Source organism: Melanostigma gelatinosum (assembly GCF_949748355.1).
Source record: "Melanostigma gelatinosum genome assembly, chromosome: 3".
In the NCBI taxonomy this organism is placed as follows: Eukaryota; Metazoa; Chordata; class Actinopteri; order Perciformes; family Zoarcidae; genus Melanostigma; species Melanostigma gelatinosum.
Genome location: NC_136636.1, coordinates 27,084,991 through 27,112,130, shown reverse-complemented (window position 1 = coordinate 27,112,130; position 27,140 = coordinate 27,084,991). Strand labels below are relative to the sequence as shown.

Below are 27,140 nucleotides of genomic sequence, written 5' to 3'. Positions count from 1 at the left end.
TTTCTGTTATGCCCATATAGGCAATATACCTTTTTCTAAACTGCAGAGCGAGTTGATGGGAAAGATTTAAGGTTGCTTGGAGCGATAGAGCAGTAATCATTTCACAGATTTAGAAACAGGATAAACTGTCAAGCCTCCATCTAAGCAGAGACATCACAGTTGGAAAATATCATAAAACCCCTCTCGCCTCTGTGAGAAGATAAAAGTTTATCTGGGAGCATCCTAAACTTTATTTTTCCTCGCCGCCTCTCCATGTCAGCAGCGGGCCAGATCTTTTCTCCTCTTGCAGGGGAATGTCCAGGGCCTTTAGCTGTCGATTACATCGGCAGCAGCAGCACGTGGTCCTGCTGCGAATGTATTTCCCACTGCCTTTTTATTTGTATAAATCAGAGCTGATTGAAGAGCAGAGTAGTCTTTGGGCCTGAGTTTGCCAGTTTGGAGTGCGGCATAGTTCCAGATCCCACTCAGCTGCCCACTTCCTCCTCTTACCGTCTCCTTGGACGTGAGCGTAGCTGCCTGTCAACGAGCGAAAGGAAACAAGCATCTCCCCCGTGCCACACATATTGTCACCAGCTTGTCGTGCGTGGGCCGGTTGAACACATTGGCAGATCTAGCTCGAGGCACTTTGTGATGCAATTAGCAGAAATCAAATTCTCACACTAAGAATATTTTTTGTCTTTACAATTCTGCCAAAAAACAAAAAACTCTTGTGGGTGACAAAGAAGAAACTGCACATACAACATCCTAAAGAAAAGGAGAAGCTAATTAAAAGATACTTCTTGTCAGATTGTGTGTGTGTGTGTGTGAAAGAGATAGGGAGACGGCTCATATTCCGTTTTATGAAATCTTCTACTGTACCGCTCATCTCTGTCAGTGGTGGGCTTGTTATCCAAAACACTGAATATAGCACTCCTTTCTCTTTGCTCATTTCCGAAATAATTCGGCTTATTAGCTCGCGGGAGCAATTATTTCTTAGAAATACTTTCGTTTCACATCCGAAAAATAGGCCATGTCAAACTTTTCTCCCTCTAAAAAGCAGGATCAGTCAGTATATTGTCCTGTGAATGACCAAGAAGGTGTGCTGTGTTGATGTTTATGGGACATCTCTTCATGTCATTAGATTATAAACTCAGAGAATCTCTAACTTTGTGGCATTTTTATGTCTTTATCCTGTAGAGGTGGTTTGTTTTCAGTGCGTATCCACTGATCATAAGGAAACAAAATCAAGGGATGGAAGTACAATGTCAAATTGGTTGTTGATGTATGATTATGGAAATAGAACATGTTTTGGGGGAAAAGTGCCAAACTGGCCAGAGGCATAGCCACACTTATCAGCTGCTTTGGGCCCCTAAAGGAAGTGAAGATGTAAACTCCCTTTGGGTTTCTCTGTTCATTTTTGTAAATTGTTTAAAGCTTTAATAATCAATATTTTATACCAAAAATGGATCCGATGACTCAAAGGTGATTGTTTGTATTGAGAAACCCACAGAAAATGACATCTCTGAATATCAATATAGCACCAAGGCAATAACTGGGTTAACTTTACCCAGTGTCCAAGAAAACTATCCGAGACAGTGTAACATTGTAGATATGTGTATATTACTGTTAGAATCTACACTTTCTTTAAGTGACGGCATGTCACTAGTTCTTAAGAATACGTATATCCTTAGCAATTGTCAGTGTCAAACATTTGTGACAGTTTTAGGGTAAAACTTGTTGTGTCTATAACACTTGGTAAAAATAGCTGTACTTTTGGCGACAAGTTTGAGAATAATCAAATGTGTTACTGATCAGAAAGCACTTTTATTTAATGTGGTTTTATCTTAACAGATTCCAGCCAATATGGGATTTTTGGGGTCGATACCGATTTCGATGTTCGGATGTATGAAATGATATGGATATTTCGGCCAATATTTATTCAGCAAACTACTCCAACCCCAGAAGGTAACTGACTTTGTCATCACCCCCTCTCCCTGTTGTCATTCATTTTTAGAAATAGAGCCAAAAATATAAGCCAACAAATGACACCCCCCCCCCCAAAAAAAACAACCTTATTTTCCATGTCAGTACAGTAGGGACATTCCTTATTAGTTAACAATTTTTCAACCTGTATCGCTGTCCTTATTTGATCTAAACATGAGTTTACGGTCTCAATCTCTAGTTTCAAGTCTTCTTCAATACAGCATGATGTTCATTTTGTAAATGATGGTCCATTTAGAGTCAAATAGACCACAAAGCAGGGGATGCTTTAGGGCGGGTTTACTGTGACTGACAGGTCTCTGCCGTATACGGCGTATGTACGTCGCAGGACGATGGGCAGTGTGAAGTGTATTTGTTGGCTGGTTGCAGTCTGTGCATGTACTGTAGGTACTGTGTGTGCATGTGGACTTGCGACAGTCTGTGTATGTAATGTATGTATTGTATGCAATATGACATTTTGTATTTTTTTTAACAGCAGACACTGTATGTTTCCAAGACAAATTTCCTTTGGGACAATAAAGTCTATCTTATCTTATCTTGTCAATCCAAATATGGTCACTTCCGTTCATCAGTTGCAAAAAGCCAAGATAGATGGCGACAGCCAAATCGCCAGACTCGAGGCTTCAAAACGTCAAACTAATGGGTGACCTCACGACAACTACGTCCACTTCTTATATACACTCTGTGGTTATAAGAGCATCAACTGATGCATGTAAAATAAGGTGCGTCATTTACCCCTTTCAGTGCGTTCAAGCCTTCAATGTAATTTTGTGTGCTTTATTGTACCGTATGTGGGCTCCTATCCTGTTTAGACTTTTTTCATGATCTTTATAGGTCAAAATTAGTCATAGAAAAGAACATTGGTCCAATACGAGAACGATGTTCTTTTATGAATAGTTCATGTGGAATCATTTTCTATTGATGGCCATTGAGGAAATATATTCAGCTCGTATTTAGAAGAATTGTGCCTGTACTGTGTGTGCGTTCCGCACTGTTCATTTTGTCAAGATTTCTACTTTTCATAAAGTACTGACCACTCAAGGTTAATGTTACCTTTAAACATAGTAAGAGCACCAACAGAAATGAGAAAACTACCACTGCCAGCCTAACCTGTTCCCCCAGGAGGTACACGAAGCCATGCTAACCTACTTTTCTCAACTTTTGTTTTGTGGGGGAATAACAATAAGGATCCTGTCCCTCATTTCAATGTGGACATTTTCTGTCCACATTGTGGGTGTTACATGCGTTTCTGTAATCTCTGACCCGTTAGGACAATCTCCCTGTCCCCCCTGTCCTTCTGTGTCTACTATCTCCTCCATTTTGTAGACGCTTCATTACAGATACAACAGACTGAAATGGAGAGCAATGCTGCCTTCATCGCCTCAACGATGCCAGGCTTCACACTACCGTGCTGCTGGGAGACGTGCACACACACACACATACAGAATTAAATGGACTGCCGTGCACCGGAACCCCCCTAACCCCCCACGCTTCGCTTTGCTCATCAGCCACAGCGAGAAAGGTTCCTCTGAAATCAGTAGATGCTCCTCTACTTCTTTGTTGCGTCATGCGTTTGATTGAACGTGATGCAACTCTGCAGCGTGCAAGGACAATAGTCCACCGGCACTCATTCTTTTTGTTCATTACTTTTCAGCAACGTGGTGTTCGTTGCTCATCGTGTGATCCAGGTACTTACATTCAATTTAATTCAAAATACTTTATTCAACCCTCAAGGGGCAATTCAAGGCAGGTGAGCGTGCAGACAGAAATGCACACACATTTAAACAAACAAATCTATTCTATAAATCTGCAATCTGCAGCTATAATCGATGTTGGTTAATTGTGAAGCAAACACAGCTCAGATTTACTTGTTGTTATTCATAGGTCCTTGTCACAGCAGCCATTTAGACATGTCATTGCAGGGTAAACACAAGTGTTATTAATAACATTAATTATGGCCCTGTTCCATTTAGGTGAGCCAGGGTTACATGAAAAGAGCAGCAGATACATAAACATCACGTCCATGTGGAGCGATGAGGAGACTTTATCCTTCCTCAAATGAATATCAAATAAATGGTAGTACAATAAAAACTACAGACTACGATATAACTATAACACTATTTACTACAGCTGCCTTCTACTTGAATTTTCAGAGCTGGGGAAGAAGTTTTCTTTGCTTCGTGTTTGTGAACTCTGTGGTAGCATTAGGTAGATATTTAAGTGGTTGTCAGGGCGAAGTTCGGAGAGGACCCAACTGTCCAAAACCAGGAAGGCAGGATGAATTGAATTCAGGGTGAGGTTTAATAACAAAAGCTGCTTCCAAAATGCTCGACATTCAATCCCCAAGGCAGGAAGTGAAGCAAAACGAGGCAAGAGGAGAGGACTTCTAACCAATACAGGAAACAATGGGATCATGACAATGGTGCAGTTGTCTTACCTTTACCAGTGAGATGGCATGTGTGATGCGTCTTAATATTTTTAGACATGGTCATGGTCATGTTACACCAAACGCGTCGCGAATTCATCGCACCGCGTATTCCCGCCGTGTGTCAAAATGCCGGGGACCATTTGTGTTCATTCGCGTGAATCGCGCTGGAGGCGCCGGAGAGGGGGCGTGACTTATCGCCCTGAAAGCCGGTCAACTGTCCGCCATTAACCATGAAAACAATAACCTCTATTTCTGCTTAGTACGTGTTGTGGAAGTCACATATATCCCGGGAAACTAAACGCGGTCATGTCTGGTTCATAACATAGTCCAAAGGAGCTCCGTGGATTTTATCGAGCTGTATTCACTGTGTCTAGCAAGCCACACGTCGCTGTTTACTACAGCTGTATGAACACAAAATAAACTGATTTGGCTGTGATTTAACGGCAATAAACCGACAAAAAGGGACTCCGAAATAACTACGTAATGATGCCGAGTTGTACTTGTCTTCTCAATGGAGCTCGGACGGATCGGTGCTAGGCTATGCTAAGATTGTAGCAGCTCCACCAACACTCAGAATAACGTCACGTAGACGTAAATACGGCAGCGTCTATTCATTGTTTGTACCATATGGTTTACACACACATTTATACATATATTTTGGTCCGGTCTCTATTGATGTGAGGTATCGTAGAGCTCTGGGTGAACACCGACGGCTACAGTATTTATTTCCTGATTCAACAAGGCCAGGACGTATGATGACAAGGGGGGCAACTCAATGCTGATAGGCTATCGCGCCAGGGCGTAACGTGAATATTTCGCAGAAGTTGAAAAATTTCAACTCGCCCGTTTGGGGCGATGATCAATCGCGCTGCGCCATCGCAAATTCGCGCCGCGCCAGTCTCATCGTGTCTGTGCATAGACTTTGTATGTAATCTACTCACGCGAATAATTCGCGACGCGTTTGGTGTGAACGCAGCATTACACCCAAATGAACACAATCATGCACAGTTTCAACAGCACATCACGAAACAAGTTTTTCAGCACAACAGCCACACACATACACAAGTATATGTATGTGCTGTATAAACTGTACTTCACAGGTATATGTATTACATTTATTCTTCTTTGCTCCAGTTGAAATTGGTTCTACATTTTGTTCTTTGATGAAACAGAAATGCCTTTATTGCTTTCAACCAATATCATGAGTCCAAGACCTTTTGTCTTTTGCTTATGGATTTCATTTATTGTCTCTCATGATTTCCCCGCTCTCTGATTTTTCTCTCTGTCTCAAAGAAACAAAAGCAGTGACAGCTTTTCGCAACCACTTTTTGAAAGAAGTACTCCTTGCAGGTACTTTTTTTGTGCTATTATTTACTGGCAGCAGGCATCCAAGATGCTAAATAATCCGTTGGGAACACGACGAGCCTCTCTGTGAGGGCTCCTCCACTGTGAAGTCAGGGAGAATGGTTAACAGGTGAATGTGAAACAAATGGCTCTGTGGGAATGCGGGTGTGACTGCTGGGATGTTTTGGCAGCTGTCAGCAGAGCAGCAGTGGCAGGAAGTCTTTAAGTTCCGCAAACCGGTGCTCCGCCTCGACCCAAAACTGCTACACTGTACAGGGGAGGAGGCTTTCTCTCTGTGACTGCACTGTACAGTGTAGTATATGGCTGAACAATCCTTTGTCCAGTTGACATTCGATGTTTTTAACAACATGATGAGAAAAAGTTTTGAATAAAGGACCTGGCAAGTTTTAAAATGCAAGTTTTGGGAGAAGTTGTTTCGGGAAAGCTTGGGAAAGGTCATGGTTTGGTTTAATGCACAAAAGGTCTGAAGTGAGTTGACTCATTTACGTTGATAACATTTAATTGAAGCCATAATCTTATCTTAACCTTAACTAAAGTGCTTTCGTTGCCAAAACCCAATAACCACACACAGACCTCAGCTATGGAACATGAGAAAGGGTTGATAAAGACACAAAACACTGGCAGTGGAAAGAAAAGGTAAGATCTGTCTCAGGCTACATCCACACGGGTGTTTCAGCATCGTTCGCGAAATGTCTGTACCAGCAAGCCTGAAAACCAATATCACGTGACTATTCACGTACACTGGGCATGCGGGTGCCGGTGTAAACAGGAAGTAGATTAGTTGCTTAGTTACCGAAATGACAGCAGAGTATTATTTTAGTCTTTAATAATGAAAGGTAGTACTTGATAGTGAAGATCTTCCTCTATAAACTCAAGCAGACTTAGTTACAATGCTGCAGGTTTTGTTCGATCTCTCTCTAACACACACATCAAATGTACTTTAAAATGAACACATACAAATCAAAGTTTATAGATTATGGGTCCATAAATGTGGTCAACACACGTCTCCCACTCGTTTCGTTAGTTTCGTTGTTCTCACTCGTAGCTCTGCTCGTGGCTGAGGTCTCTGTCGTACTGGAGAACATTATGCTTTTGTTCCTTTACAGTTTATGTGTGAACTTCACAATAGTGCAGAACAAACTTAGCATTAATAAGAAAAGGAAAGTCCTCCGTTTAGTGTCCATCGCCCTCCTCAAAGGAGCAAACTGTGACTTCAGACGTCCGCTCCGTAGGTCTGATAACGCTGCTGGACGCGTAGCTCGCTAATCGCTCCAATAACAGCTGCTTCCTCCGCATGTCGGCAGTAGTAGAGAATTGCAGAATTTAACTGGACAACAGCTGCTGGTAAAGACAACAAGCTCAGCAACGCCTGTAATCAGTTTTCCATGTTAAATTAACCTGGTAGTCGACCGATAATCAAGGCTGTTTGTTGTCTTCTGTAAAATTGGGGCGTTTCCAATCTAATTAGGTTCCGCCTGTCCACACTACAAGGTAAAACCCTAGTGTGGACGCTTTGTGTAAGCGTAGCAAAAGATATGCGTTTTTAAATGGAAACGTAGTACTGTGGACATGGCCTCAGTGGCTCTAGCATCACCATCAAGCCTGATGGTCTATGCTGATTGGCTAGCATTCTGTATGGTCAATCAGATAATGACCACTATTCGCTAGGGTTGGGTACCGAAACCCCGGTGCCATAGTGGTTCCTCTACGACCGGTATCTACCGGACCGAAATGCAACGCAGACTTCGGTGCTTCCTTTCGGTGCTTCCTTTCGGTGCCTGAGCCGATTGAAATACTTTTTTTACACTACTCTGATGACTCCGTCCTGGCAGCAGGTAACGAGAGCCTCGGCCCTCCGCTCCTCAGTCATAGTAGTATTACAACCGGACGAGCTGTGCGCACTTAGAAACAAACCCCTACATCATTCTGGCGAAGCTTCTGCCATGATTTATTAAAAAAAAAAAAAAAAACGAGACCGAGATCTGTCAAACGGCTGGCAGGCTACTGACTTCCTCCATCGACATCCGGGTACTTAGCGCTGCCGCTCATAAGCACAACATCCACAGGACGCAAAACCTTCTTCTTCTTCTTTGATGTGTAGTGGCGGTTGGCAAACGATGAATAGGCGCATTACCGCCACCAACTGGTAAAATAAAATAAAATAAAATTAGTCAGGAGAGGTGTTGTATTTTGCCAGAGAAGGCAAATATGCTCATATTTCTGCAAAATAATTGCTGAAGTTTGAAGCTGTAGTGTGTGTACAGTGTGTGTGTGTTTTGTATTTGTTTTTATTTATTCAAGTATACTGTAAACTGTTGTTAACAGTTAATATATTGTTCATAGTTTGAAGTTAAAAAGTTTGAAGCTGTAGTTTGAAACCATGTGTTTTGTATTTATTTATATTTATAGTATACTTTAAACAGTTAATATATTGTTCAATTTGAATTTGATCGGTTCAGGCACCGTTTAGGCACCAGTATCGTTTTAAAAGTATCGTTTTAGCACCGGTATCGGAAAAAACCCAAACGATACCCAACCGTACTGTTCGCCAGTGCCATCACACTGGGATGTAGTGCAAATCATAGATAATCCCATTGACTGGATTTGGTCTTCACATAGATGTGATCATTTGGAACTGTATAAAACATAGCTGTGTCGCCTCCTTCAATCAGACCATTTTAATTGTGATTTTGAACTCACTTGTGGCTGTCTTGCAATGCACAACAAAAACACATGTAACCATGGCCACACCATGATTAAAACATGATGCTTAATACATTTCTAAATCTAAGACTTTTACTTTTTGATGGCATCAATTCACAACATGACTTTGCCTCTTATTACAATCGAGCTTCAGTAGCCGCTGACGTTAAGACCTCTGACCGAAATCCACCCAAAGAGATTAAAAGGCCGTGATGGAGAAGATTCTCTTGTGACTGACAGAGGGGAACAGAAAACAGAGGTGGCGGTGGGGGTTATAGGAACCTGTCAGATCGATAGCTCATCACTGTCACCTGCCAGAGAGCGTGAGAGGATTGTCTTGTGAGTGGGGGAATGAGTGGGTGATTGTACAGCCATCAACAGCAGAATCACTGATGTGAGGATGCTTTTCGTGGGCATCACAGTGTTACAGGATACATTAGGAAATGATTGTCCTATGGTCAGGATGCTAGCAATATAGAATGTCATATTTTTCATGCACTGCTCAATGTTGAGATTTTGGGCTGTTCTGCTTCCATAACATGTCTTCTTTCAGACTAGTGGAAAGAAAACATCCAAAATAATTCACCAAAAGTCACCATTAGATAATGCTGCATTTGCATATTTAAACACAGCATTTCAGAAAACTTGTCATACAAAAATCGATTGTCTTAATGTGAGTAATCAACTGGGAAGTTTCATGGTGATATCTATTCTTTTACATTCTTTTAGCCATGGGTGAATTCAGTTTAAAGTACTTTATTGGTCACTCGAGGGGAAGTTTGTTCCCTAAACAGGTTCTACAGGCGCACTAATTGTTTATATTTTAACATAAGATACACAGACCTTTGTATGAGGATATGTTGCAGTTTCATAGTCCAGAAGTTATAAGTTGAGCTTTATTTATTCAGGAAGTTGCATTAAGATCAGTGTCTCTTTTACGGACCCAAGGACCCATTACACATGTACAATGTCAGACTTCTGACACACACACACAAATGATTACAAATGTTGGCAAGTACTGAAGTACTGAAGTCTCTCAGAGAAATGAGTTTGTTTTGTACTTTGTCCCAGTAAATCTAAATTGATTATGTAAATAGATCTCCCTGCCTTTGATGGCCTTTATGGAGCTTTCAGAACCAAAGAAATCCAAGTCATTTACATTTACAGCAACAAAAAAAAAAGAGAATTAATGTAACTGGGTCATTTTTATCCAAGTAAGTTTGAGCAGGAACTTAATCAGGTTAGGACTTCTCTTTAGTGTGTCACTTTCTCTCCAATGTTTTCTGGTTGAGAACTTACACACCTACAAAAGCAGCAGCAGAACAGCAGGAGTTACCCTCCTACAGTGTTTGTTGCTTTTCCCCTCTCAACAGATTGATCGGTATGATGTTGACTTTCTCCTCCTCTCTGTCTATCTTCTCTCTTGTCTTTCCACCAGTTCGGTCGGACAGAAGTGATCGATAACACGCTGAACCCCGACTTTGTCAGGAAGTTTGTCCTCGATTTCTTCTTTGAAGAGAAGCAGAACCTTCGCTTTGATGTGTAAGTGGAAACATCACCTTTTCCCTCTACAGCACCGCTGTCTGTTTCCTTTGTTATACCAGGGAATGACTTCAATCAAGCCTCCTCTTATTTGGGCCTGCTGACTCATACCCACTAGGTCTGGAAGCCTCCAGTCAAAGCTGATTACCATGAAAAGCTGTTTGACTGTATGACTCTCATGAAAATGTTAGATAGTAAATGAGCAGTATCAAACACTATGTTACAAATGTCTTTATCGCTTTGGGTTTCCATTGGAGAAAACAGAAAATATAGTCCACATTATAAAACTATTCCTTAAAAATCGTAAAAAACTTTAATCTTTTGACATAGCCTTCAGCTATGTACTTTTTGCAGATTCTTTCTCACATGGACATTCTAGTACCATGCAGCTTTCCTAAAACTTTGGTCTCCACCTTTAAAAATAGAAATGTCATCCGTCAATAAATGTATGTAGCCTATTAAACAGGATGATTGAGGCTTTTTACTACTCTGTCGGTAAGTTGACAAAAACCTTCCCACCGCTTTTGTGGCCACTGTTTAGCCCTAGGAGGATGATATTTGGCATGGAGGTCAAGCGTGGGTGTAGTTCATGCTAATTGGCAAAAAGGGGGTCTGGTAAGTGGGAGTGCCTATGACAAAAAAGCCTGATCACTTGAAGGATTCCCGTACCAGACCCAAGCATTTGTCTTGCACTCTTGTAGGAGGCGTCATTGCACTCAGCAGAGACTTCCTGTTTCAATGGCGTGATGGGTGGTTAGCCCCTTATAGTAAGCCACGCCTTCTTTCTGATCTTAAAAAAGCCTTACTAGTCAGCATCTTCTTAAATTAATCGTTTTTGGTCAAATCCAGTGTCTCAATGTTTTGTGGGTGAAAATCAGGTCGGGGAAATAAAGGCGCACAGCTTGCTCGTCCATCATTACCACACTGCCCTTGAGCAAGGTGATTAAACCCCGACTGCTCCAGCAAGTCTCCGTCTCCGTTGGCTTCACAGTATTGGATAAATACTCCACGCAATTATCTTTTTGGTTTCAGTTTTAGTTTTCAAGAAGCAACCCTGATCTGGAGGCAGAATTCTGATTTCTGAACCACTGCTGAAGTGTAAATAATTTGTTATTTTAGTCGTGGTCAACCCATCCAGCACTGGTTAATCCTCTTTTACCGTTTTGAAATGTCTTGCTGACACAGTGCATTCATGAAAACACAGTTTTTTACACCAGTAACTCTTAATGTGAAGTCACCAACAGAGGAGGCAGAGAGGAAGGGAAAACTTAAACTTTTGCCTCCTCCATTCTTCCATAGAGGGGATGGAAGCCCCTACAGGGGGCTCAGAGGAGAGACCCAGCATGGTACTGGAAGAGGCCATAGAGCCTCCGATTGATCAGAGCTACTCTTCACCTCTCCGAGCACCAGTGTATGGTCAATAACTGTACACATCAACAACACTCAGTGACGGCATTGATCTGGCCAATCCAGATGCTCAGCCAATAACAAGAGAAGCTGCAGTCTTCAATTGTCGAGTGATTGACACAGATGGTGGTGTAAAGTTAAATCGAAGGATCCACCGTACAGGACTTATATATAAAAAATAAAGAAGATTGGTCACAAAGCTGGTTGGCCTGTTCCTCCCGTTATTTCCTTCTTCCAAAACAGTTGTGAAGATCAGAGCGAATGCCAGGAGTTGTGTTTTCATGAACCCTTGACATGCAATATCTTGGGGTGTTCCATCTTTAATCCTGGCTAATCCCCGACTCTGGCTGCTTAAAATTTAAGTTTATTGCGTTTGGGGGGATTTTTATTTAGCAGCAGCACTAATCGTCTTCTACAACCAAGCCTCCTCTTATTTTTGCCTGACAATGATTCATACTGTGAGTAAAACGATTTCAAAAGTCAAGTAAAAAAGGTAAAGTGAGATAGGCTGTTGAATTCCTGTATTTACCGCAAGTTAAGGATTGTCAATTGGTACTCTCACCTCTGTAATACTGATCATATGCCCTGCTGCTTTAGAGACTTAAGGATAATCAAATCAAATAGTGAGTTGTCACAAGAAATGTGTACATTTTAGGAATGTTTATTTTCTATGAGAAATTTTACAATTACAATGTATTTACCAAAAAATCCCATTAATAACAAATTAGACACCATGAAGTTTGCTTTGTTTGATTTATTGATTTGATATGAATGAAAGTTGAACCGGGAGGATTCGACTCCTGAAAATGACTTGATGAGATCAGCCAGAGACGGGACAGACGATTGGACAGATTGGCCAGTGGTGTCACAGCGTGGAGGGAATCTTTGAGTGTAGACACCAGACAACAAACAAGTTTAAATGTCGCCTGCATTAATCAGTGACAGCCGACACAATCTCGTTGTCATTTTAACTGCCGACAGTGATGGTTAGAGCCAGCTACAAGTGAGAAGTTGCTCGCTGAATGGTTTGTATTCTTAGCGAGAAAGGGACAGAAACCGACATCTGGGTAAATCTATGTATTTTCCATCTTGGATGTGAGAATTTCAGAGTCACGAGCACCTGTGCGCCAAAAAAATGATTTATCTTTCACAATTTAGTTTACACTCGCATGCGCAGTGAAATGCTCACTCTGTAGCCTGCAGTGAAGGAGAGCAGCGCTGAGGTGGACAAAACACTGCAGAGTGAAAAAAAGATATAATACTGCCAGCCTCATTATTTAATGGAATAATAATGAGTTAGCCTGGTCATTTTAAACGGACAGACACCGGCCAAACAACCACATTACTGCTGAGTCCTGCCTGTTTAAGCAGGTATGACAATCATCTGTTGCAAATTAACCAATGATGTGTGAGATTTCTGGACCCCCATCACGAGGGTAGAAATGTTCACATCAACAGAATTTAGTTGTCAATTCACTTATCTGATAAATACAGTATTCTCCTGCAGTGCTTGTAATGGTAAACCTTCCGTCATTTATACATGTGAGAGACTCCATTGCAAATTGATTCACTGAGTGGATTTGCTGGCAGGGAGAAAGTAAATCTGCACAACTTTTTAATTTTTGACAAGTTAAACTTTGATGAACTTTGACATGCAAATGCTTGTGTTTTGCACCTCCCGTCACGCCAAATTCCTTGTATGTTCAACATACCATGGCAATAAACGGTTCTGATTCTGATTCTCATTCTGATTAGCGCGCTAGCTACAGTAGTTAACCAACAGCCCTGTGTGTAGTTCCGATGTCACCAAGCCTCACTTAATGGTGTCGGCCTTTAGACTCTCAGAGCGATATTAGAAATTTGAGATGTCACGAGAATACTGAGAATCGATACGTTGGTAACAAGTCAATGCCAAAGTGCTGAAAAAGTGATGGAACTTGTTTTTCTGCAGTAGGTAACGCAGGGTTCAGGGCTTGAGACTAAAGCCTAGTTTATACTCACTGTAGTGAAGCCGGTGTGAGGCACACGCACAAGAAAATGACGTAATCTCAGATGCGAGGTGCTCAATGGCTCCTTCGCAAGTGGTCGCAGCGCTTGGGCGTGCACCTCTGAATTTTTGTAACTTGGCGCACGATCAGAGTTTTTCAGACGTGACTGTCACAAACTATTTACTTTCAAAAGAAGCATTTACATTTCTAGGGATTATACTGAGGCTAATTCATTTTTCATGTTTTAGAAACAGGAGGTCTTAAAAATCTTCATTTGAGTCCTGTAAACAATTAAATAGTTTACAGGATATTCAACCTTCTTTTATTTATAATGCGTGTAATACTTGACTTCTTTACAGGACTTGTACAAAGACAGTAAGTAAGTAGTCCATGAATCTGAGATATGAGTTTACGGTTGTCTTTTGAATCTTTACAGTTCATTTAGTTTGAATGCCCTCGTTTCGTTGTTTCGGAGAATAATGCAACGAACTGCGTAAACGCCTTTGAGCTTTAAAGCCTTCTTCTTCCTCATACTTTCAGCTACAGACACCATAGTTAGACATTTCAACGAGAAGGTTTTACAGCAGTGCAGTTTAAATGCTTTCGGGCTTCAACATTTTTCAGACAGATAGTCTCCCATTTCTTAATTTTCAGCAATTTTTTCACAATTAATTTCAGCTTTCAGCATTCCAACGCATTTTCAGCAGGAAATGCTTTTTCTAGTTCCTCTATTTCTTCCGTCCCCCCCTGTTTTTCGTCGCAACGCTTCTTCTTCATTTTTTAAGCTACAGAAACCGTTCAACTATCAAAATGTTCAGCTCATCTCTGCTATGACTTTCTATTTCTAACCTTTAAACTTTTTGAATTATTAAGCTTTTAGCAACTTTATTTTTGAATGGGATCTCTATGGAGAATATTTTCAAATCCTCTTAAACTTCTTCAACTTTCAAATCCTTCAACTTCCTCATACTTTCAGCTACAGACACCATTTCAACTTTCAAATGTTGAGAAAACCCTCAACTATTGCCAACATGATTCAGCTTTTTGACATCTTTTATACTTTTTGAACTGCAGCAATTTAACTTTTATGATTTTTCAGCCCTTTTCTGACTTTATAATGGGTGTGTATTGCGCAGCTTAGAGTGAGTGATGTCACCGCTAGAGTGAAGAGCAGCTTGAGATTCTTGTGAAAAAAACATTTGTATTTTGCCACTGTGTCCACAATCTTCACGCATAATTTCTGGATGTAGAAGTAGCTAATATTGTCCTTGTCGTAGAAAAATTACTGTGGAATCCCACAGATTTCCACATTTGACACGGAAGCCGTTAATTGAGAGGAAAACCAACTTTCTGCTCCATAGAGACCAATGTTAAATTTTGCTTCAAAAACATCTTCCACAGAACACGGTACCCCATTTCTAGATCGCCAATTAAGCCACATTTTTTACACAACAGACACAATTTTTACAGGATCTGTTCTTCAACTCATTCTTCCCCTCAATTATTAATATCGGAGCAATAGGAGCTACGGTTATGGGAGTTTTGATGATTTGTTTGAGAGGTGTTTCCCTGTTTTATCTCCATGAAATGGCTTCAGGCACACAGGTGTTCGCGATTGAGCCAATTAGTGATGTTGATAAACACACAGACTCACAGACACACGCGCGCACATACACTCCTCTCCCTCTCTGTGTCTCTCTCATCCAGTCATTCAGGTCTTAGGGATCTTTAGATGTCTTTCCCCTCTCCTCCAACCCCCCCCCTCCACACACACACACACACACCCCATTTTAAAATAAAAGCCGCACACACATGATTTGTTGCAGCTGTTACGTGTTGCATCTCGGCCAATCAGACATGAGTATTCTGCAGTGGTGTATAGTAACGAAGTAGAAATACTTCGTTACTGTACTTAAGTAGTTTTTTTGGATATCTGTACTTTACTACTTATATTTCTATTTACTTTTACTTCACTACATTTTGCAAAGAAAACTGATACTTTTACTCCGATACATTTCCCCTGAAACCTTCGTTACTCGCTACAAAGTCAAATCTATCTTGAGAAAAAAATTAATCATGAGAGCAGCGTCGGGGACTGTGGTGGAACACAGACTGCACGCAAGCAGGTTTGGTGAATCAGTGGTCCTAGCAGCTGTCACGGGAGTTCACATATAGGACCCAAACGCAAGACCACAGGAGACAGAAGTGAATATTAACAGGCTTTATTTAGACTGTGTGAGCAGGTGTGGAGCCCGTGGTCCGACACCCGAGTGGCAGATCGACGGTGTGAGTCCCGTGGCTCGACACCGGAGGCCTGGCAGCTTGACGGCGAGTGTAGTCCGTTTAACACATGGCGGGTAGAGCGGCGGAGTGTAATCCGTGGACCACAAGGAGGGCAGAGCGGCGGAGTGTAATCCACAAACACAAGGAGGGCAGAGGATGCCACGGGGTTTCAGCGGGTGAAAGACGGTACGACCTGACAACCCCAGACTGCAGGACCAGAGCTTATATAGTGACAGGAGCCTCATTAGTGGGCCCTGAGTCTGGTGTGTCAGGCTGCAGGAGGTGATCGGCTGGAGTGTCCTCAGCTGTGCACAATTAAGGGTGCGGCCATGGGAGGTGTCTGGAGGCAGAGGACAAACAGAGCACATGGCACACCACAACAAACAGGGGAATGACAGGACACATGAGGAGAGGAGATCAGGGGAAACACACACCGGGTCAGACCGGGATCCTGGATCCTGACAGCAGCAAGTTAAATCATTGGTTAATCACGTTAATGCACAATTGCAAACAAGTGCACTCAAAGCCGCGGCGTTTTGATTCCCAGTGATGCCCAGGATGCTACATGCTATCAGCTAGCGGGCGACTACATGAGTATAATTCCACTCTACGATGACTGATTTCATGATGGAAGTAGAAATGGAAGCACCTGCTACTCCCGCAACAAACGACGGTGGTGACGAAGACCAACACAAGTGGATCGCTAGCGAGTTAGTGAGCTGAGGAAGTGTTGACAGTTGTGCAGCACTAGTTGGCTAACGTTAGCTGTAGCTATATACACGGATTGACAGGAGCCGCGAGAGCGCAGCATTAGGGAAATCCTTCGCAGCTGTGCGCAAGCTGTCTGTGACGCTGAACACACCTCTACCTGCCTCAGCGGCCTGTGAAAGGCTAGTTAGCATCGCAGGACTAGTCTTCAGCCCAAGAAGAGCGAGACTGAATTCTCGCAATTTTGAAAACCAACTTCTTCTGAAGATGAACAGGACATTTTTCAGTTTCAAGTAATGACTGGGTTGTTCCTTTCGGTGCTGCTTTAGTATTGATCATGTTTTGATATTTGAGTCATGTTGTGGATGATCAGATGGAGTTATGATGGTAGCAGTCGCCCAATTGCAGATTCAGCTTGAGCAAAACCTTTGCCTATTGTGTTCAAATCAGGCCCATAGGAGTTTACAAGGCAGGTGTCCTTTCTCTAAACACTGACCTGATGCATCAAGTGGATATGTTTTGCTGAACATAATATTATGCATTTGTCCTCTACATCCTCTAGTCGGAATGAGCATACTTATAAACGCACTGTTACAACTCCTTCATAGTGTCATATTGCTTTTCGGAGAATTATGATGATAAGTTCATAGTAGATGCAAAAGTATACTTATGTACAATATGTTATGTTGAACATTGTTGCTCCTGGATGGATCACAGCCAACCCAATTATGTTCAACACAGCTCCATGTCCTCGGTCATGATGCAACAGCACTTAAAAGAATAAACTTCATAATTCTCAAAATTCTGACCCTTTGCTTTTTTATTAACAGCATTTACTTGTACTTTTACTTTCAATGAACAGGTTATGATGTTCATTTAATGTTCAGGTTGTGATGTACATTTAATATCAGAAAATTACTTTTGATAGTTAAGTACTTTTGTACTTAAGTACAATAAATATCAGATACTTTAAGACTTTTACTCAAGTAGGATTCTAATAGGTGACTTTTTACTTTTACTTGAGTAGTTTTCCAGTAAGGTATCTTTACTTTTACTCAAGTATGGCTTTTGAGTACTTTATACACCACTGGTATTCTGATAAGTTTCCTGATTCGAGTGACATTTACACACACCGCGACACAAGAGGGAGAGGTGAGGAAAGACATGGCAGAGCAGGACAACAGTCATGAAAGCTGTAAAAGATAAAACATCGGACAATCTCCAAATGAGAAAGTTTGCCAGAGATATCAGAGCCTCTCTCTCTCTCTCACACAAATTCTTTCTTCTCTCTCTCCCTGTCTATGTCTCTCTCTCATACAGTCATTCAGGTCTTAGAGACTTTTAGAGGACCCCCCCCCCCACACACACACACCCCATTTCAAAATAAAAGCCCCAAAGAGTGAATTCTAATTGAAATGCTTGTGATGAAGCCAGGCATTTAATAACCTCTGTTTGTGTGTCAAACATGATGATTATGTCTCCTCTCCCCCTCTCCCCCCCACCCAGCACCACCCTTTCAAAATAAAAGCCCCATGGATTAACTGTATTTAAACAAGCTCAAAATTTGGCTTTTTTGTTGAAATAATGAATGCTCTTACTAATACTGTAACAACTACTACTACTGCTAATATTTCTAGTATTACCACTACTACTACTACTTTTGCTGTTGCTACTATTACTACTACTGCTACTGCTATTACTGCTACCATACATATTATTACTACCACTACTGCTGTTACTACCACTACCACTACTATTATTACTGATACCACAACTGCAAATACTGCTATTCCTGCTACTACCAGTACTAATAACCTGTACTAATACTACTACAACTATTAGTACGACTGCTGATACTACTACTTCTACTACTTCTTCTAATTACAAATACTTCTACTACTACTGCTACTACAAATATCACTACTGCTACAACTAGTACTTATTCAAATGCTACTCATACTTATACTGTGAATAATACTTCTACTACTACAACAAATATCACTACTGCTGGAATTCTTTTAAGCTACAGAAACCGTTCGAATATCAAAATGTTCAGCTCTTTCAGGAGAGGGGTGGCATAACTTCATATTTGTAATCTTTCAACTTTTTGAATTATTCAGCTTTTTGCAATTTTTTTTAAATTGGATATCTATTTTCAGCAATGTTTTTGAGATTCATTTCAGCTTTCAGCATTCCAACGCATTTTCAGCAGGAAATGCATTTTCTAGTTTGAAATGTAAGCCAAATGTGAAGCTTGAATGTGAACACGCCCTGGGTGCCTGTGTTCCTGCAGTCCAGGTAGGCTGCATCTCCACTGAGCTGCAGAAGTGTACTTACAGTACATATGTTGTTTCCACATCAGTGGAGATTCATTTTATATGGGCTGCTGCTCAGGAAAAGGACTATGATCTGTGCGCGATGTGCATATGCCACGTACGGATAGGAACGGGTGCTTATGATCGGACTCACAGATCGGATCACAGATCAGCACAAAAGAATTAGGCAGCAAATCTAACTTTTAGAGATCCCTGATCCCTGATCATCACTGTCATCATGGCTCGTGGGTTTTAGTTGCATAGTAAAGACAGGCTCCCCAGCACCTTGGATGAAATCGGCACATCTGGTGTTTTCCACGTGTTCCTAATAGATATATTATTTTATTTGTCATGAACTGATCATTGATTCATTATTAACATTCATATTAATGACTTCCTAACTCGTGGAACCATTTCATAACATGTTCTTGTCAATGATGAGGAATTATCCTGTTTGTTAGTCACTTCTCCACCTTTTAGCACCGATGTTGTTGTAGATACAGCCTCACAACAAGAAAAGAAACCGTGTCTTTGAAACAGGAATAAATGGGTGTTCGGTCCCAGCATGGCCCAGATATGGATTGCACCAGGAGGGTGCTGTGGTGGTCTCCCTGATATGGGATCATGAGAGGGGATTCCAATAAAAGGGAGCATCCCAGTAGAGGGAATCAATTATTAAACTCCCACCTCTCAACACAGGTTATTTTTAGCACACTGAATCACAATAGATGGATAGATAGGGAAAGTGATGTATTGTTTCCATGAGGAACGGGAGATGAATGGACTGAACTGATCTTGACAAGCAATACATCAAACGTAGTATTGTCACTGTGATCTTTTGTTCAGAAATATATTGTCGTATTGCAGTTATAAGTCTACTATTGCATTCAAGACATATATCTTTAACAGATCACAAATATATGGAATCATTTTTACAAAAAGACTGATTATTTCGAACAGCTGGTCACTAGTTTTTAGCAAATGGTACTTAAACAGGAGATAATTTGCAATTGTTGAAAATGATTTTCAGTGGCGGATTAATGCTCTGGTGAGTATTTGGTGTGTGTGGGCTTGAGTCAAAATAAACTACAGTGTGTGTGTTCATGGTAATAGAGGAACATGAGTGCAACAGTTTGGATGTGGTTTTAATAGTCTTTGAACAACAATGGAGCTTTATGACACAGAGGAAGGCTTTGATACACATTCAATAGAATAGAATAGAATAGAATAGAAATGTACTTTATTCATCCCAAAGGGGAAATTTGTCTGTGGCAGCAGCAAACAGGGTTACACACTAAAATAAAATATTGGGTATGGAAAATGCACACTATATACAATATAATAAAATAACAGAGCAGGACCTATTCAATTTAAGAAAACAAAGTAATGAAAATGCACAGTATATACACTGAATATAATTGTATTAAGTTAACTTAGTAGGAAAAATAAAAATAAACGAAACAGTAGTGCACAAGATCACCAACAGCAGCAACAACAGTGTATCAGTGTTACAGTCTTGTGTTTGACTTGGCCAGAGGTGATTTATTATACAGTGATTTTGCAGAGGGCAGGAATGTTCTCCTGTATATATCCTTGTGACAGCGGAGCTGGATCAGTCTGTTGGAGAAAGTGCTCTGCTGTCCCTGCAGGAGGTGGTGGAGAGAGTGGTCCGGGTTATCCAATGTGGATAATAGTTTCTTCAGTGTCCTCCTCTCCACCACCTCTTCCAGAAAGTCTTGTTTGCAGCCAATGATGGAGCCGGCCTTCTTAACTCGTTTGTTAAGTCTGTTGGTGTCTCCGGCTCCAATGCTGCTCCGCCAGCAGACTACCGTGAAGTACAGTGCACTGGCCACAACAGACTGGTAGAACATCTCCAACATCTTGCTGCACACGTTGAACGATCGAACAGGAAGGGAGACAGAACAGTTCCCTGTGGGGCTACAACATCACTGACCACCGTATCAGACAGCACACGGCCCAGTCGGACAAACTGTGGTCTGCCTGTGAGGTAGTCAGTGATCCAGGAGACGGTGGATGCGTTAACCCCCACCACCCACAGCTTCTCACTCAGCAGCACTGGTTGGATGGTGTTAAATGCACTGGAGAAATCAAAGAAAGTGATTCTCACAGAGCCACCGGTTCCACCCAGGTGCGACTGAGCTCGTTGCAGCAGGTAGATGATGGCATCGTCCACCCCCACATGCGGCTGGTATGCAAACTGCAGAGGGTCCAGTGAGGATTTCACCTGCGGCCGGAGGCGGGCCAAGACCAGCCTCTCCAGCACCTTCATCACATGTGATGTGAGGGCAACTGGTCGGTAGTCATTGAGGCCAGATGGTGTCATCTTCTTTGGTTCAGGAACCAGGCACGACGTCTTCCCCAGCACCGGGACTTCCTCCTGCTTCAGGCTCAGGTTGAAGAGGTGTTGAAGGACATTAGACACCTGGATGGTGCAGGTCTTCAGGACCCTGGGGCTGATGCCATCAGGTCCAGCAGCCTTGCCTTGGTGGAGTCTCTCCAGCTGTCTTCTCACCTGGCCAGTCGTCACAGAGAGGGGGGGGGGGAGGGGGGGTCATAGTGTTGGTGGTGGCAGAGCCCTTAGAAGTGGAGAGCTCTGAGTCCATGCAGCTCACCAGGGGGGACAGAGGGGGAGGTGTTTGGGAGGTGTGGTGTGTGGAGGAGACAGATGAGGGCTGTGAGCTAAACCTATTGAAGTGACAGTTTAGCTCGTTGGCCCTCACCAGGGAGCCCCCTGGTTGTCTCCCTCCAACCTTGAAGCCGGTGATCTGCTTCATCCCTGTCCACACCTCCTTCACGTTGTTCTGCTGGAGTTTGGCCTCCAGCTTCCTCCTGTAGGTGTCCTTGCACTCTCTGAGCTTTACCTTCAGGTCGCGCTGGACTCTCCTGAGCTTGTCCCTGTCCCCAGACCTGAAAGCTGCTTTCTTCTCGTTAAGAAGAACTTTCAGGTCACTGGTAATCCATGGCTTGTTGTTGGGGAAGCAGCGTATCGTCCGGGATGGTATGACAGATTGTTCACAGAATTTAATATATTCCGTGATACAGTCTGTCATGCTGTTGAGGTCCTCCCCATGTGGTCCACACAGCACACCCCAATCCGTTGACTCAAAGCAGTCCTGCAGGGCGTCATTAGCCTCCTGAGACCACCTCCTCACAGTCCTGGTGGTCGCAGGCAGCCTCTGCACCAGAGGAACATACCTGGGTGTTAACAGGACCAGGTTGTGATCAGACCTGCCAAGGGGGGCAACAGAAAGCCACGCGAAATGTTGAGAAAAACGTTACGGTCCGTTGTCTGACTGTAATAACCAAACGTTAAGGATAAAGAAAAAACTAAAGGAAGAGAGGAAAGAGTGACAAAATACTAAAATTAAAAGACACGCAGGCAGCTGCTGCAACAGGCTGCCGCTGGCATGCCACCATTTTACTTAAAAAAATAGTTGTTAGTAATTAGATTCATTGCATGTTTTGGTCTTTTTTGTGGGATTTGTTGACAGTAAAGGTGCAGCAAGAGGTTGCCGCTATGTCTGTCGCCAGGCAACGTTGAGGTTCTGTATTTAGAAAAATGGTTGTCCCTATTTGTCACTTCGACACAAAAACATGGGGAAATAGGGTTAAGGCCGAAATATTCTGCTGTTACCCTTTAAGTATAGTCAGCATTTTTATTTAAATGGTAAGTTGCTCCTACAGGAGCAAATTGGGGTTAAATGTCATGGCCAAGGACACATCGACATGGACTAGCTGAGCCGGGGATCCAAACCCCGATCTCCTTTATGAAGGACAACCCTGTTGGGAACGTAAAGGAGCGTGTTTGGTCATCAGCAAATATGAAACTAATAAGTTAATTAGTAATTACTAATAAGAACGGGGCACCACCCTGCGGACAGGGACCAATAACCAAACTATAAACTAATAATTAGTGTTCACTCACGATATTAACAGTCTGAATACTATTACACGTTTGGAGTGAGAGTGAAGGTTTAAGTTCGCGCACAGGCCAGTACATCCAGTTATTATTACACACGTATGCACAAGTAATCACAGAAGACTGCTCTTTAAAATATAACAGAGTTTATTCAATCAAAATAATAAATTATCGAATCAGATCAAAACCAACAAACCAAATATCAAAACCAACAAACACTATCATACAATTATATGTCTAATACCTAAAGTCAAATGAATAAAGTGGGGTAAGGATATGTATATAGATATATGTACATGTATATATGTGTGTGTGTGTGTGTGTGGAAACGAGGGGGGAAAACCTACTCAAACAGTGATGGGGGGGTCATCTAAAACAAGGTGTGTGAGCCTACAAGCAAAGATGGCGGAGTCTAGAGACGTACGACAAAACGGCTGAGAGGTGGCTACACGTGGGAAGGCGCACCATGTGGGTTGGGACAATAGATTACGCAACCACGAGTCTGAGAGGTTCACCCAAAATCAGTGACTCTAACTATGTGTATGCGGGTTAGTAGGAAGAGAGGAAGAGAGAGAGAGAGAGCGAGATAGAGAGAGAGAGAGGAAGAGCTCTGAGCGTGGTGCTCGGCGCTGCAGTGAGAATGTGAGAAAACAGCTGATCTAGCCGCACAACTCTGCAGTCAGGTTCTGACCCGACTGGCCACGCTTATACGGTGATAGTTGCGGTTCTAAATCTCACTCACAGAGCCGATTTGATGAAGAGAGAATAAAACCAAAACAAAATAAAAGAATCCCCAAAACAAAACAGATCTTTATCACTGCGGTGAGATGCGAGTATTGCTGTCTTATCACCCCGAAACGCGGTCGGCGCGATGAGAGTCGGCCACCGTGGTTTTAGGTTTTAAAGTAATAAAATCACAAACTCCACCTCCACTAGTAGTGAATGCAAACAGTTACAGCTGGAAATACACAATATAATGGGACTCCGTGGTCCGCGATGCTTGCGCAATAACACATTATAACACGACAGTAACTTAACACAACAAGATACAGGAATAACAACTAATAGTCTAAATTAAACTAATGCTAAGCTAAGCTAGAAGCGTCTTTCGGTAGGGTCGGTTTCCAGTGGTAGAAAATATTTGGTCCTCGAGTGTTCGGAGACTCTCGGTGGCGGCGGCGCGCTCTCTGAGCTCGGCGCAGACTCGGCCTCCTCGCTGCAGAGAGGGGCTTTTAACTTCGGCTGAGGGACGGGGTTGGTTCGTCCTTCCCGGAAATCTTCGCCGGGGAAAGAGAGTTAATCGTCCTTCTGCCGGCGGTGTGTACACAAAAAGGGTGGGGGAACGGGTCATAGAAGTTATCTGTTCTCGCACTACAGGATCCAAACTCAAAATAAAAAACACAGTCTATGGTTCGACCAGCGAAGGTAACATGTGACCTGAGAGGATTTGGTGAGGCAAGTGCTTCCTTGTGGATCTTCTAGTACCAGCGCGATGCCGGAGGGAAGAGGCCGATTCGAGCTGTGCTCTGGCTTATAAACCAGGTAGTACAACGAGTTGGGGGCCCTTTCTTGGCCAATGAGGGGCCAGCATCAGGTTTCTGCTGGAGCTGGGGGGTGTCATCCGGCGTTCTGTTGAAAGCAAGGAACATGGATGCTCCTTTGTTTGAAAAGCACATGTGAAGGTCTCAGCCAGCTAGGAGAGCAGGGTCAGATCCCAACAACCCGCTCTACAATTCAGCTACAGTTGCGCCATAAGCATAAACATATCTGAGTGACAATATATTTGAGTTAGTTAGGTTAGCAAGACCCACAGTATTCGTCAATGAGACCAAATACCTTAGCGATGGGATTCAACATAATAATGTTACAGGTTCAAAGGTCTTCAATAAAGTCTGAGAATCCCAACGAGCTATCTAAAGGGACCAGGAGAACAGCAGATGATAATTGTATTCAGAGAGAATTGTCTTTTGGTTTGATACAACAGTATCTGATTCTGAGTGCATGATTATGGAGAAAGGAAACAGTGTGCACTCATCAAAGACCCAGCAGACCAGTCCACTGTAGAGCTAAACAAATACTGAAAGAACAAACACATAGCCATGTGTGCTAATGGCTTAAATTCCATCACACTGAGAGCACAGGTGTTGCAATCATTGGTTACGGTAGAACAATGTAATTAAGGCCGTTCTACATCTTGTTTCTGCACCCTTAAGGAATGAATCAGGCCTTAACTTAACACAGTGTGCAGTGGTGTGTAATTAGGTTTTTATATGTACACTGTGAATAAGAGAGGCCTCATTTATGATGCTAACTGAATGTGTGAATCACATCGTGCCCACCCTCCCATTTTCATACACAGCTTGTAAACGAATCCATAAGACTTTACAGTCCTGAAAGCTGCCGATGTGCAGCGTAATGCACCACACACGGTAGCAATTCATGAAGTGAAACAAATGAAGTAGTTCGATTTTTGCATGCTGTCCATCGTCTCAGAACATTTAAAATGTCATTAACGGCTAATGAGTCTCTGTAATGAAACAATTCAAATGGGTCCTTCCATTAGTGTCCTTTCTCAAGTTAAGTCAACTTCATTTATCTAACACAATATCACAAATTTGCCCCAAGAGGCTTTACAATCGGTACACCGTACGACACCCTCCGTCCTTTGACCATCGCTTTGGATAAAAACTTTAAGTGGAGAAAATGGAAGAAAGAAACCTTCGGAAGAGTAACTGAGGAAAGATTCATCTTTGTGGACAGACAGGAAATAGATGTCTTGTGTACAGAATAAGCATCATGATAGAGTATGACAGTATGGACAGTCCAAATGACAAAATGATAACTATTAAGAAAATGTACCTGGGTGGATGTCAAGCAGCTTCCAGGTGTCGCCGAACTGGAGCCCATCATTAACACAGTCAGAAGAAAGATATCATTTATTTTCTCTTTTGGTTCTGACGGTCACACAAAGTAGGTGGCACATTTGATCCGCACACATAAAAAGTTCCACAACTGCCCATTGTTCCTAGAATCATCAGTCATCAGCAATTGAACAGTCTTTTGAATTTGGCGATTTTCAGAGCGTGAACCATATCCAGCCATATTTTGTCATTTTCACCAGGCCACATATAGACTGTTTAAACAGTATATGTTTCCTTATTTAAATTGCTCTTTTCGCACAATCATGTCAGTACATTGTGAAATAATTAACACGTAGTCCTAACATGTAATGAAGTGACTCATGTATTGTCATAAAACCAATGAAAATGTGACATGAAAACATTGTTCTGGTGTTATTCGGTGATTAGTGATAACAGTCCTGCCTCAGCTAATGTTGACCACTTACAGTTTTACAAATGTTGTTCCCTGTCCTCAGGTTTGAATATACTAAAATAGTGTTTGTTAAGGACAAAGGCCTGCTTGTTCCTTACATAAACTTGTCTAAGTGACATGAGCCTGACCCATCTGATGCTGATGATGCTGATTAAAGGATAACTTTGGTGTTTTTCAACCTGAACCCTATTTTCCTTTTTTCCTTCCCATTTTCCATGTTTTTGTGTCTAATGTATTTGAAAGCACTTTCAAGATGCTGTGTTTATGACTCGGGGGGGCAAGATCCAATCCAGGCCCGATACCGATACCTGGTCTTTGGGTATCGGCCAATACCGAGTACCGATCCACCAGCGTTTAATTAATACGCTAATTTGGATCATTCTTTTATGTGTAAGGTATGACTTAAATATTGCTTTCCTCACTTAGTAAAAAAAAAAAAATGTGACAAGAAAATGCACCGATATAAATGTACTGAATTGTTATATTTTTGAATGGTATCCGATTCCAGATTGGCCCATAGTCACGATACCCGATTGAGCTATTTCAGCCAGTATCGGACCGACATTAGTATTTGTGCATCTCTATTTATGATTAGCACATCATTTTCTCTCTAGTTAATTGTCTTGTTTTTACTCATCACTTATTTACTACCTGACATAATCCTCTCAACTAAGGTCCACTTGCTAGCTCTTTGTGTTCCAGAGCTTTCAGTAGGCTACTCTTCTTGGAATGGTCAGAGGATAAAATGAATCAAAAGTTAATTAATCCTTTAACAGTTCTGTCCCTAAATATACTTTCCTTTTGATCAGTCAATCTTTGATGGAGTCTGCCTCCACACATAGACAATGTAACCTCTCATTACAGTGAGACACTAATCACCACCACGGTGACTATATGAATCACCTTAAATAACTTCCCTGCACATTTGTAAAGCTCTTAGTGCTGGGTTTTATGAGTCTGGGTGAATTTGTTGGTGTTAAGCCATGAAGAGGAGGAAATCCAGGTTTTTTTAATAAACCAGAATCTCAAGAGTCTCTGGTACAAAGGATGCTACAACCTGAATCCCTCACGCAGATTCTAATGTGGTGCAGCTCAAATGTGTGGATTTCAATTCACAAAATAATCTTGTAGTTTTACATCGTGAAATC

General features: G+C 42.1%; 1 protein-coding gene across 1 annotated transcript in view; it reads left to right on the top strand.

Annotated features, from left to right (window-relative positions):
• Positions 1-27,140, top strand: part of LOC306775204 (copine-9-like) — a gene marked incomplete at its 5' end in the record, with an annotated part of 176,786 nt that overhangs the window by 44,471 nt on the left and 105,175 nt on the right. Inside the window, one exon of the mRNA XM_079265512.1 lies at positions 9,915-10,018. Coding sequence (XP_079121638.1) covers positions 9,915-10,018 — 104 coding nt within the window. The remainder of the gene's footprint in view (positions 1-9,914; positions 10,019-27,140) is intronic.